This window comes from Littorina saxatilis, linkage group LG7 (assembly GCF_037325665.1).
Source record: "Littorina saxatilis isolate snail1 linkage group LG7, US_GU_Lsax_2.0, whole genome shotgun sequence".
Classification (NCBI taxonomy): Eukaryota; Metazoa; Mollusca; class Gastropoda; order Littorinimorpha; family Littorinidae; genus Littorina; species Littorina saxatilis.
Genome location: NC_090251.1, coordinates 51,313,497 through 51,327,035, shown reverse-complemented (window position 1 = coordinate 51,327,035; position 13,539 = coordinate 51,313,497). Strand labels below are relative to the sequence as shown.

Here is a 13,539-nt window from a genome sequence, read left to right as displayed (position 1 = left end):
AGAAACACCGTAAAATAAAGTGCAAATTGTCAAACTGACAAGCCTATCTACTCTCTCACTGGTAATCAAATCATGTAACAATTTGCAATAAGAATAAAGAAACACAAAGTATCTGATCTATTATTCAAGTGCCAAGCAGATCATACATGTATTGCAAAAAAAAATGCTGCAGTTTTATTTCAAGGCAATGAAGCATACATTGTTATATACCACGCAATCAGACAATATTATGCAAATTAGAAAAAGATGCTTATACATGTACTTCGTCAAAAACCTGAAGCCTTTTTGAAGTACACATACATGATTCAGCAACAGAGACAGGCTCAAGACCTGTCCACACACACAAAAAGTTTCTTAAATCTTCTAATCTTGCAGCAAACTTCATCTGAAATTATTACAAGCCTTTTTAAGTGCCAATATGCACACTGAAGTGCCAATATACACCCTATCATAATTGAGAAGCAGCACTTTTCCCTGTAAAATCTGTCTACATACACACTTTACTGCAGTGCTTACAGGTTGTGCTCAACAATAATCTCATGCAATATTAGCTGATCAACGTGATCTTTGGCTTTCAAGGAAAATGTTTTATCCTCAATTCTGGTTTTTCATGCCTTTTGTATTCCCTCATCTTACCACTCTCACATGCACTATCACATTTTTCAACACCATAAACAGTGTTATTGGTAAGGGGCTTGTAAACCCTAAATTCGTATACATTTTTCTTCTGCGATGATATAACATTCGCTGTTATATCAAGCTTTCCCAATATTTCATAGTCAGGCACCTTAAAGATTAGTTATCAATTATACAAACTTATAAATAAAATATAATTGAAAAAAATATACAATGCTACAATGTTAAAATATTGACTAAATGCTAGCGCCACTTTGGTAGAATAAGACTGAAATGCCCGAGCACTTTGTGAGGTAGGTTCAGGTGCAAATCACCAGAAAACAAAGAACACCATTGCACATTAATTTCTATTTCCCGTCCTATTTCAGATTCGTAATTTTCACTCAAAGCCGAACTGTTTCAGAGGTTGGCAAAACCTGCACCTTTCAATAAAGACACATCTTTTAAAAAAAAAAAAAAATTGAAGATAACTCATTTCAGGATCAAGATAACATTTATTGCTTTTCTGATCATTCAAAAAACGGCAAATTTCATCACTTTCAACCCTCTCAAAATAGGGGAAGGAGTGAGAGGATTTGCAAACCACTTCTAAATGCACTTCAAAACTTAAGACAAAAAAAGATGCAAAAGTGCTTGAAACTTCTCTTCACAAAAAGAAGGAACATAAGAACACCCAGATCAACACTGAGAACAGATTTAGCACCACTATGAACCATTGTAACTATGTACAATTGAGAACGCTCTCTTCATTATCAAACCTCTCTCATAACCAAAAAAAGATCACAAGACGTCAGCTGTGTTTGCTTTGAATTACACTTCAGCTTCATTAGCTTTTTAACTCTGAAGACACTAAAAATATCTAGAAGAAAGGCAGACAATGCATTAATCAAAATGTATGGTTTCACTCTTTCACACAGACTAATGCAAATAGGTCATACTTCATCAAATCCATGATGAGCGCTGTTTGAAAAAAGTAATTAACAAGAAGTCGCGAAAGGCGACATAACAACATTTAGTCAAACTGTCGAACTCACAGAATGAAACTGAACGCACTGCTTTTTTCACCAAGACCACATACTCGTAGTTTCGTCAGTCCACCGCGTGTCACAAAGGCAGTGAAATCAACAAGCCATGCAGAATAGTGCGGTAGTGGTCGCGCTGAGCAAGATAACACGCTTTTCTGTATGTCTATTCTTTTTAGCTTACTGAGTTTGTTTTTAATTCAAACATATCATATCTATATGTTTTTGAAATCAGGGACCGACAAGGAATATGATGGAGGATTTCTGAAAATTAATTTTAATCATAATTTTCTTATTTTTAATTTTCAGAGCTTGTTTGCAATCCAAATATAACATATGTATATGTTTTTGGAATCAGAAAATTACGAAGAATAAGAATAAAATTGTTTTTGGATCGTTTAATAAAAAATATTTTTTAAATACAAGTTTCCGATTTTCAATGACCAAACTCATTCATTAATTTTAAAGCCACCAAGCGGAAATGCAATACCGAATTCCGGCCTTTGACGAAGATTGCTTGGCCAAAATTTCAATCAATTTGATTAAAAAATGAGGGTGTGACAGTGCCGCCTCAACCTTTTACAAAAAGCCGGATATGACGTCATCAAAGACATTTATTAAAAAAATGAAAACAAGAGGCGAAGCCTTCAAGGCTCACGTAAGAAATAGTAACACAAACTCAATCACTCCGTCACATACACACACACACACACACACACAGTAAGCATAGGTGACACTGTGCAAGAAAGCGAGACACTAGATCTAGATCTGTCTGCATTTAGCCTACTTACAGGGACACGACTAAGAGTAATACCCAATATTCTGGACTCGCAACGAAATATACAAACAAATGACAATGAACAACGTTTCGACCTAATGGTCTTCAACAGGTTAGAAAAAAAATATGAAAACAACAATACAAATATCAAAACGACTTATCAGAGAAGATGATGTCCTCCAAGCGCAAAAGAATGGGGAAAGGGAGATAAATCAAAAAGAAAAATGAGCAATGAAAAATGAAACCAAAACGAAACAAATCAGAATAATAACGCTTGAAGGGCCTGAAGTTGAAAGAGAGAGAGACCTACGACACGACTGCCAACTAGTCTCGGCCCGCTCAAAATAACAATGACCGAGACTTTCAGTAATTCCTTCGCGTGACGTCTAACCCTCTTACGCCATAATGTGACGTCTTCAAATGACGAAATGTTAAAGTTTCTACCACAGACATACACACGCACACACGCACACACACACACACACGCACAGACAGACAAAGTTACGATCGCATAGGCTACACTTACGTGAGCCAAAAACGTCCGGGGATATCATACCCAGGAACTCTCATGTCAAATTTCATAAAGATCGGTCCAGTAGTTTAGTCTGAATCGCTCTACACACACACACGCACAGACAGACAGACACACACACACACACATACACCACGACCCTCGTCTCGATTCCCCCTCTATGTTAAAACATTTAGTCAAAACTTGACTAAATGTAAAAAGGACAAACTTCACTGTGCAGCTCTACTGGAAAAGTGGGAAGAGACGGAAGGGAAGTCCGACGAATACACAACAATCTTATACCAGCGCCCTATTATACAATGCAACTGACCGGACACTTAAAATTACTGAGTTCTCCTTTCCAAGTCAGCCGTTAACGAATTCACTGCAAATGGGGCCCAAAGCAATAAAAAGGCAGTGCCCTACAGTCCTACAACAATTAATTTAAATTCAAAAAATACATTTTAAAAGACAGAGCAAATGCCAAAGGAACTGTACATGTATGTAATGCTTTTAATTAGAATGCTTCTCATCAGATTGATCTTCAAATGTTTCTTTTCACACACACAAGAGAAAAATTGCCAAAAGCTTTTCTACTTGAATTCAACAATGTATGTTGAAATAAAAACACGACAAAAACACACAAAAAAGTAAGCAAAACAGAAATCTTAAAAGAATTTGCCAGAAAAAGTTGTCATGAGGAAACAGGAAACATTTCAGCAGTGTTGTCCCCAGTGTTTTGGCAGAAGGCAATACATAACACACAGAAGAAAAGCAAAAACAACAACATTCAGTCATACAGTTGAAAGCAATAAAGACATAATATAAAGTACACACACACCCAGTGACTGATCCATATTATGAAATATAATTTACCAAATATGCTTAGATATTTGCAACTTGTAAGCGCTCTTCACTCATGTATGTTGAGAATTCACACTGATGTGTTATGGGACCACCGAACTGTTGACAACTGTACAACTCAAGACATGATCAGGTAACAGGAACAAACACAGCACCGTGCAAATGAATTGAATGTTGATTGCGAGGTGTAAGGTTAGAAATTGTGCATTGCCAGTCACTTTTCTGCTGAGGCTGCATCTAAAGCCTATCAAAGTTCTCAATCTTCTTTCATGTTTTCAACACTTTTATTTTATTTTATAGAACTGACCTTTTTGTCCAAGTACTGATGGCATGGGAATCTGATCGCTTAGCCAAATAATGGACAGTCACTCAGTCTAACCTTTTAAACAGCCAAATTAACATTTCACACATTGTACAATTGATGACCATTTGGCAGCACACACAAAATACCATACGATGATGTACAAAGTCACACTGAGGTAAGTGCCACTTCATTTTTTCTGGCTTTTTTCTCTATATTTCAAACAGGCTTCTAATTTCAAATCCAAGCATTGTCTTCAGCAGGCCAGGAACCATGAAAACCCAACAAAACAAAGCTTAAAAAATCTGTCATTTTTTTCAATGAACTCAACTACCAGGCTCAGAAAACAAGCAAACAGGCATTATGCTGTGCACACGTATACCCCCAAATTACGTGACAACCCCATGTGTTGTAGTACGCTGTCCGAGCCTCAACTCATCGCCGTGGCGATTATGTGTACCAGGGGCGCTTTCTGGCCCAGCGGATGGTGTATCCGGAGTCAACGCGGATCTTGATGGAAGCGGCCTCGGCTGTCCGCACCGTCTCCTTGACGGCTTGCATGAGATTCTGGGCGTTACCCACCAGCATTTCTGTCGCCTCCTGATCCTCCTCCGAGCCTGAAAACATGGACATTTGTTTTACACCAAGAACAGGTTGGAGTGAAAACAGGGACGATAACTCATTCATGTATACCCATCCTCTTTCTACGTCTCTTGTCTGTCTGTCTTTGTCTCTTTGTCTGTCCCATATTCTCTCTCTCTCTCTCTCTCTGTCTCTGTCTCTCTCTCTCTCTCTCTCTCTCTCTCTCTCTCTCTCTCTCTCTCTCTCTCTCTCACACACACACAAACTGCCCCCAAATGCACAAATATTGAAAATATTCACATCAAATACTGTATACATAAACAACTATAATATAAAATTTCAAAAATAAATTTTGATTTAATTAATATACTTACCAACTCACATAGAAAGCATTAACTTCAGTTAAAGTGCTAGGACACTGAACTACGCTTCACCCCAAAGGGGAAGCAACCCCCTAAAAAAGAACGGCCTTGACCTCTAACCCAAGCTATACAAGAGTCGAGGTCATACCGTCACGTGACCTATCACGCGTGACTCAACCGCCGCCATGTTGAAACCTCACTCCCACTGAAGTGATCTGTTCATTTTTAGGGAAACCCTAAGCAATAACTTCGTTTTGTGATAAGACATTGAAGCACTCTTGCATGGCAACATGGGGAAATAACTCTGAAACAAAAACCGTATGCCATATAAGGCATGGTCCTTAGCGGTTATTTCCACTACCGGTGTACTGCGCCTGCGCAGGATGTATACCGGTGAAACTCATCCCGTATTAAAACATATACCCCCTTTAAAAAATTTGCGGGGCAGGCTGGGAGGGAATTCAATATGTGAGTTGGTAAGTATATTAATTAAATCAAAATTTATTTTTGAAATTTTATATTAAATTACATATTCTTACGCAACTCACATAGAAAGCAGATTGCTAATTTAGGTGGTGGGCAAATGAACTCACAGTTAACATCTTGCAAGTATCTGGCCTGTAGCTACAATAGCTGGCAAACCGAAATTTCTGTTCTGCCGAGCACCAGATACGTCCCCAGGAAAAACATAAAAAGACATCTTCTGCAGAAGATGTCTAGTAGATGTGTGCTAAAATAGCGGGTACTTAAAATACCCCGCCGATAGAAACTCATGACTACGTCCCTGAACGTTCAATGAGCTGCATTCATGACTTATGCAAGTCTCTCAGACTTGAGAACAGGTAAAGAAGAGGCCTACACTCTGACCTCTTGAGCCCGTGCTGCCTGAAAAGGGAGGACTGACTGCCCCCCCCCCCCTTTTCCTTGCCACCACTGTAGGCATGCCTAATCAATGTGGCAGTCCATTTAGCTAAGGTTGACTTCACTAAATCATTGCCTCTAGAAGAGGCTAATTTTGTCAAGGATTAAACAATCCGAACTCAAAAACTCCAAAACTAGGAGCAAGTCCCAAGTCGGGACTGGAGATTTGCTTTCAGCCAACCAAAGGGAGGTTCCCTTTAATCACGCTGGCTACAAAGAACCCAAGTGAAAATATTTTGCGACCTAGCTGTGTCAGTGCAACTGAAATCACATAAAGTCTTAATTCAGAGACGTGGGAGAAAAATCGGAAAGCCAGGATAGGTGGTTCGCCACCCGCATTGAACGGAGAGAAGTAGAGTTCTTTCCGTTAATATACGCCATTAGTTCCAAGCCAGTCAAAGTGACACAAAACGAAGACGCTGAACCCCTATGGAATCTCTAGACCAAATCCAGAGTTGGGGCAGAAGCCCAGACCTGTTTACCCCCCCAAATGAAAGTTAGGAATGTAACTGGTACTTTTCAGTAATTTGAGGCATCTTTCAGTAATCTTTTGTATCAACCATAAACCAGCTCGAAAACGATTAAACGACACGTTTGAACGCGCGCTACCATGCAAAACAAGTACAAAATTGATGATAACCATGGTTAACAGTATTGTACTACACACACAGAAGCTCTCACACACACACACACACACACACACACACACACACACACACACACACACACACACACACACACACACACACACAACACCTGATATATAATAATGCAAGTTAACAAAGACAAGTGTACTTTATCTAAAAAACACACAGTATTCAGGGGCGGAGCAAGAAAGCCAGAGAGGGGGGGGATACAACCTGGGGTATAGGGGGGTCTGGGGGCGAAGCCCCCCTGAAACTGAAGAACTTTAGCTATTTTATAAACAATTTGTGGCTTATCCTTGATTTTAAACATGATCAACTGATGTCAGCAGCCACTCATTATTTGTTTTAAAGTTAGTATTAGATAATGGCAATTTATCTTCATTGATATCTGCTCCCGACAACAACAACAAATTCAGACAGAAAATGTTGTTAGTTTTTTTTCACAGACAGAAAAAAAACTTCTTTTTTTTATTGACAGCCTGGGGGGGGGGGGGGGTCCGGAACCCCAGTAACACCCCCCCCCCCCTAATCCGCCCCTGGACTATTTACAGTCACGATGTATGTGAACAAAACCACCTTACATTCTGTCACATCAGACATCATGCATTAAAACCAGTCATAATAACACTCTCCAGAAGCTACCTTTAAATTTAGAGGACCGATTCGTTTATTTCATTTAAACATTTTCTTTTAAGTTTTTCGATTCAAAGAACTGTGATCTTTGCTATATTGGATAAATATTAATGGAGATCAGTTTTAGACTCAGAAAGACTTGAATTTCGGCAACAGCGCAAGTCGCTGATGAGCGCGACCATGTCTCTGGCGCGACTGACCGAAGCGAGAGATCGGTTCGCAGGTCTGAGAGATACTGTCGAAGTAGAGATCTAGGTCAAATAAACTTGATGCGAAGCAGGCTCATGTTTTGCCAAACATAATTTGTTGTTTTTGTTGTTTCCATGTTCATTAGTGTACTGCATTTTGTTACACTAATGCTGCGTCTAACCTCGGGACACGTGCCGCGACGTGACTGGACTAGCTTTGTTGTTTGTGACAAATGGATTTGTACATAATTCAGTGTTAAAAGTATTGAACACATGTGTACAGATTGGCTTGCCATACTTTTAGTTAGCACGGCTCGACTGCGTGATCCTAGTAGCACCTGTTGAGATGAGGTGACCTATTTTTGTAAAGTATATCTCCATTGGCTACTATGGACCAATGAGAGAGAAGATTGTTAACATTGTTGGATTGTGAAGGTTAGAGCGTGCCCGACAGTTGAAGAGAAGAGACGTGTTTCTGAATGTCTCCACGTTTGGGTTGTAACGCTGCTCACCAAACATTGAGGTCGAATACCGTACGACTCGTGTTGTGGAAGAATCATGAGTGATTCTATGCTGTGAATATACAGGTATTTATTGAATTGTATTTTGCTCAGTAATATTGACTTGTGAAATGACTGTGAGAGTCATGTTGTAAATTGGGTTGGAGAAGCGTGAGCTGTTGTCAGCCATTTTGAAAAGGAATGTTGTATGTCTTTTGTAATGAAGTTACTGGTAAATGAGCTGGTGTAAATAATAAAACAGCATAAGTTAGTGGACGGATAATTGAACAGTATTGAGAAAGAATAGCAGTATTATTTCGTGGAAAAGTTTATCTAGGAATTGAGACTTATGGTAGCATAAACTTTTTACGCAGCACCCCGGTCGGAGTGACGAATGGCACCACTCGGCGGCGGGAGAGAGAGAGAGAGACGGGCATTCCCTCCTTAGCGCCACGAATCCGTTGATTGTGGGCGCAAGGTTGTATCAGCGCTGGAGTTCTGGAAACCGGTGGAGCCTCACCCCATAGTCACCACGAGCTGTATTTCGTCGTGGGTGATATGGATCCAGAGTATGTACCCGCTTAATAGTGAGTAGTCATTGTATGTGTGAATTACCACTGAAGAAACATAATCGTCAGAAGGATTGTGTGAGACGAAGACGTCGTCAACTGAGAATTACGTGACATGTGAAATGTGCGTAAAGTGAAACTGTGTTAAACAGGAAACATAATCGTCAGAAGAATTGTGTGAGAGGAGGAATTCGTCTATCGTGAGACAGTTAGTCTCCGACGTGTTTTCAAGATATTATTCTTCTTATACATGAATGCAAGTGATTTGTAGACTGCATGAGAGATAACATATTTGTATTTTTGTGTTGATGTTACAATATAGGTACGAGGGCAAAGGACATTAATTGTGTTCAGTCTCTGTACCTTGTTTGAGTGTTGTGTGTGTGTGAGACGGGAGTTTGTAAACAGAGTAGCACACGCATTTTTCTGATAGAAGCATAAATACACACAGACACGAAAAACCATCCGTAACATTGTTGCACTGTTCTCAATTCGATCACCAACATGCTTGTGATTCGCTCTTCTTAGACTTCGCCAGACACCGCCACTTGACTTGTTAGTTTTGCCGATATTTCTGTACAACTTTCGGTTTTTTGGTTGGCGTTTCGTCCCCACAGAGATCGGCCTTACATACACTTCGGACCAATGTCGATCGCAAAACCGCGCGGAATCCGACAAATACCTTGCTGCACACATGCGCAGACAAGGCTGTTCCGGTCAGCCTTGAAATCACAGTCCTGGTGACCACCACAATTTCGACTTCGAATTTTCGCGCACGGAAAAGGTTCTCTCGACCTAAATTTCCGGAATTTTCGGTAGATTTCCGTAATACCGTAATTTAGACCCCAAATCCGTAATAATTCCGGACAATCCGGTAGGGTAAACAGGTCTGGAAGCCCCTGAGCGTCTCAATGATTCCCTTACAGTAGACACCCGTGTGGCTCGAGTGTAAAAACGGCGCCCTCTTGCCAGCCCAAAGGACTGGCAACCAAGATTGAATGGGCCCATAATGTGCGACCAACAGGCCGCTCAAAGTAAAATCGAGAGTATTATCCGGGAACAGGGAGACGAACATTTAGCAGAAGGTGATAGTACCGAGAGGCAAAACTTCTATCAGCGGCTTCTCCAAATTCACCAGAAGGAGTAGAAGCGCGTAGTGAGATAGGGTCCAATCCGAGTGGACATTCTTGGCCGACTGACTAGAGTCTGCCAATAAATACATAGAGCCTCTCAGAAAGGTACTTCACCGCTAAAAAGATCTCGTGGTGGTAAAAACCACATCAAAACCTCGCATGCTCGCTGTGGCAGTGATAAGGGGCGAGATGCCACCCCCTGCTTATTGAGATAAAAGACCACTGTGGTGTTGTCTGATTGAATCAACACATGTTCTCCCCTGACAAGAGGAAAGAAATCCGCAAGAGACAGAACTGCTTCGCTGGTGGAGAGAGAACCAACGGGAACGCCCTGCATGAGCAGTGGTGTGAGAATCCAAAGATTGGTTGTGTCTGTGAACCAGTCAAGAAAAGACACTAACATGTTCCAGCTCTTCATTTGATTGCTTAGAAAACGAAACCAGAGCCCTGAAGATCTGAATTAAATATATGCACGATCTATATAAGTGACCCAACAGGAAGGGCCCCAGTGCCTCCCTCAATAAAGTGGAAGTTCTAATCGCCCCTCCAGCCGCTGTGGGAAAACACAGAGGCAGAGAGAAGGGTGGCGCCGAAGTGCCAAGAGTATGCATGAAAGCATGCTATTGTTTGCCCACTGAACCCTACCGCTAAATCGCCTCGAGGAGATAAAGTGGTTGGCGGGTATTTGGCAACGTGCCATGCCGAGAAGAAGATAAAAAACCAAAGCTGAGAACGGACAGCTTAGCGCTTTTCTCTGATAAGAGAAGCCGAGGCCTGCCGTGGGCTTTTCCTTTTGCTGTGAGATTCTCTCTGTTAGAGAAGAGTCCGTGTGCAAATAAGAGGATTCGCAAAGAAGACCCTCGAGCAAGGAAGAGATTTAAGTCTCACCGACAGAACAATACTGTCGGCCGAGGCCTTTTCCCAGACGAACAGCAAAGCTAAACCCTTTGTATATGTGTCCCGACAGAACACAAAGGCATCCCGTGAGTACGAAACCGCACAAGGGAAAGAACGAATCAAAGTCTTGTACCAAGACGCGGATAATAGAAAGAAGAGCGGCCACAATCTTCCACAGCCAGGAGATCATTGTTCTTGAAAACAGACAGTTTCTCCTTGCTATGAACGTTAAGATGTATGATCGACAAGTCCGGTGCAACCGGAAGCGGTTCCGTAGTACGAAGAAAAGAATAAACTAAGTTCTTAGGCTTGGTGTAACCTAGGACTACGGATATCGCTCAGCGAGTGAAGCGTTACTTGCGCGGGTGACGCAAGCGAAAGCAACGCCGCATCGCTGCCCACAAAGGAAGTGGTGGAAAAGGAGAATCATATGAGAAAACTTCCCCAAGTTAAAATTCTAGAGCCAGACAAGAAAGCGTCCCTGCGTGTGTAAACCGCAAGTGCGTACAACCGTGCCACGACTGACATTTGTTCGGCTGAAACCTTAGCCAAAGAGGCCAGGAGTATGGGGACGTCTTTCACGCTAGAGTCGTTTCGAAATACGAAAGGATCCGACGACACCGCGATCGACCGCGAAAGAGATCGAAGAAGTGTCTCTGAAAGAGACGCAAGTTCCAACGAGTATCTTCCCGTTTCATCCAAACCAAGTAATGCGCCTTCAGAGTAAGCACAATGTTTGTCCAAACGATAGACATCCTCTCTGAGAATAGCCGACTCCGGAGTGACCGGAAGCGGTGCACTCGGCAAAGCGTAAGTCTCAATAAGACTGTGATGACGACGGGAGAGAGCAAACTTGCGTGAATGAAACGAAGTGCTCGACTTCCGTAACTGGTCTGAGGCAAGCCATGGCTGAGCAGCATCAGGAGCCTGACCGTGTGCAGCCAGTAAAGGCACAGTATCCACAGGCAAGCTATTCTCGGAACCCGAAGTTCTAGCCAGCACCCTGGAAAGTTCGTAAGCAACAGAAGGAGACTCGCTAAAACGATATCCCTGAACTTCCATTAAAGCAGGGCGGAAATCACCCACCACTGAGGGTGGTGGTGCCGCAGAGCTTGTCATAGCTGTCACCCCTTCAGCGAAGTACTTGGCAGACACCTGAGCTGCAGTAACCATAGCTGGTTTAAGTCTGAGTGACAACTTGACATCAACTTCCTCCTCAGAAACTGAGTGAGAATCGTCGAACTCCGAATCTGCTGTGGCCGGACCGTGAAAGTCACTGTGACTAGCTGCGTCACTAAAACGATCCACCACAGGCGAGGCTGATTGCAAAACGGAAAAACCGTGCAAAGCCTGCCCGAAAGCAGCTTCCTGCCCAGAGGGAGGAAGTTGAGACTTGTTTACATTCACCGGAGACATACCAGTCTGCCTGTGAGTACAACTGTCTCGTTGTCCGGTGTCGACCCCCCGTGAGTTCCGCTTGCTAAGAGCGATAGCCTCTGGGAAAGTCGAACTTTCACCCCCCGGCCGTGGCGGGGGGGCTACTAGTTCCGGCCCAACTTGTTGTCCGGTGTCGACCCCCCGAGTTCCGCTTGCTAAGAGCGATAGCCTCCGGGGAGTCGTACTTTCACCCCCCGGCCGTGGCGGGGGGGCTACTAGTTCCGGCCCAACTTGTTGTCCGGTGTCGACCCCCCGAGTTCCGCTTGCTAAGAGCGATAGCCTCCGGGGAGTCGTACTTTCACCCCCCGGCCGTGGCGGGGGGGCTACTAGTTCCGGCCCAACTTGAACACTTTCACCAGAGAACCTGGCTACCGGTGAACTTGACTAACCTGTAGAGCGTGAAAGCTCCTCGTATGAAGTAAACACACTCCTCTGCGTGCACGTCAGCCGAAGTGACTGTGCATGAAGGCGGAACCTCGATGCGTGACAACAAGCCGCGTCGCCCACTCCCGCCGGGAGCGAGCACAAAATCGACGAATGGCAACATGTTATACATTTGGGTCGAAAACATCTCAAAAAAAGGGAAGAAAAACCATCTTTAACACAAGTATTCTTTCCCACAGTGTTTGCCTTGGCTGAAGTAACCTAAATTTAACCTGCTTCAGCACCGGCATGATTGGACTCATAGGGTCCGAAATTTAACAGACATTCTTTCTTTCTTCCTTATATAGTGTTTAAAGCCATATGTACTCGATGACTATACACACTAATTGCTTTACCCACAGCTGGAGACATGCTAAATTAAGTTCCCTGCAAGATATTGCAATTTTATTTTGATCTAGATCGTCCTATTTATCTAGATTTGCCACAGAGGTAGCGTTGACGCAAGGGAAAAACCTCCGCGTCTTTGTTGACATCCTCACTTTTTCAGAGGCTAGAACAAGCTGTAAAACAAGTATATGGTCGGCGCATGGCGACATATCGTCATTACATGGTCTTATGGTGCGTTTGACATCGATTATAGACAAACTACACTTTGTAAACACGGGAGCGCGTACATATGCCTTTAACGTCGTTTTCAACCATTCAAGGCTATTTAACAGACGTAGTAGTAAGAGAAGCTGGGTCAAGAACAGAAATGGTAGTGCCTTTGCCTTTCTCTTTATGCGAACTTAATAGGAGAAACCTCAGCAGCTACTGACTAGTCTGTGGTTTCTATTTCTCCTTGTCAGCCATTGCTGACAAAAAACCAGTCTGAGTTATGATATTGATAAACAACAACCAGACCGAACAACGGAGAAAGAAACAAACGCAAGCAAAAGCAAACAATTAGAACGAGCTCACCCAAACTTGTGCATGAGAAGCAGGGACCTGTAGACGGGGTGAAACACTGTCCAGAAGACAGTAGGCTAAAAGCCTGCAGCGTAGTGTAAAAAGCGTCCGAACTACTTGGTGACTGAAGTGGGAGTGAGGTTTCAACATGGCGGCGGTTGAGTCACGCGTGATAGGTCACGTGACGGTATGACCTCGACTCTTGTATAGCTTGGGTTAGAGGTCA

General features: G+C 42.8%; 1 protein-coding gene across 3 annotated transcripts in view; it reads right to left on the bottom strand.

Annotated features, from left to right (window-relative positions):
- Positions 1–2,733: 2,733 nt before the first annotated feature.
- LOC138971757 (vinculin-like) overlaps positions 2,734–13,539 on the bottom strand; it is a 68,610-nt gene continuing 57,804 nt past the window's right edge. For all 3 annotated transcript variants that reach the window (XM_070344554.1, XM_070344553.1, XM_070344555.1), the window contains one exon: positions 2,734–4,729. In XM_070344554.1, coding sequence (XP_070200655.1) covers positions 4,563–4,729 — 167 coding nt within the window. In that variant the 3' untranslated portion in view covers positions 2,734–4,562. The remainder of the gene's footprint in view (positions 4,730–13,539) is intronic.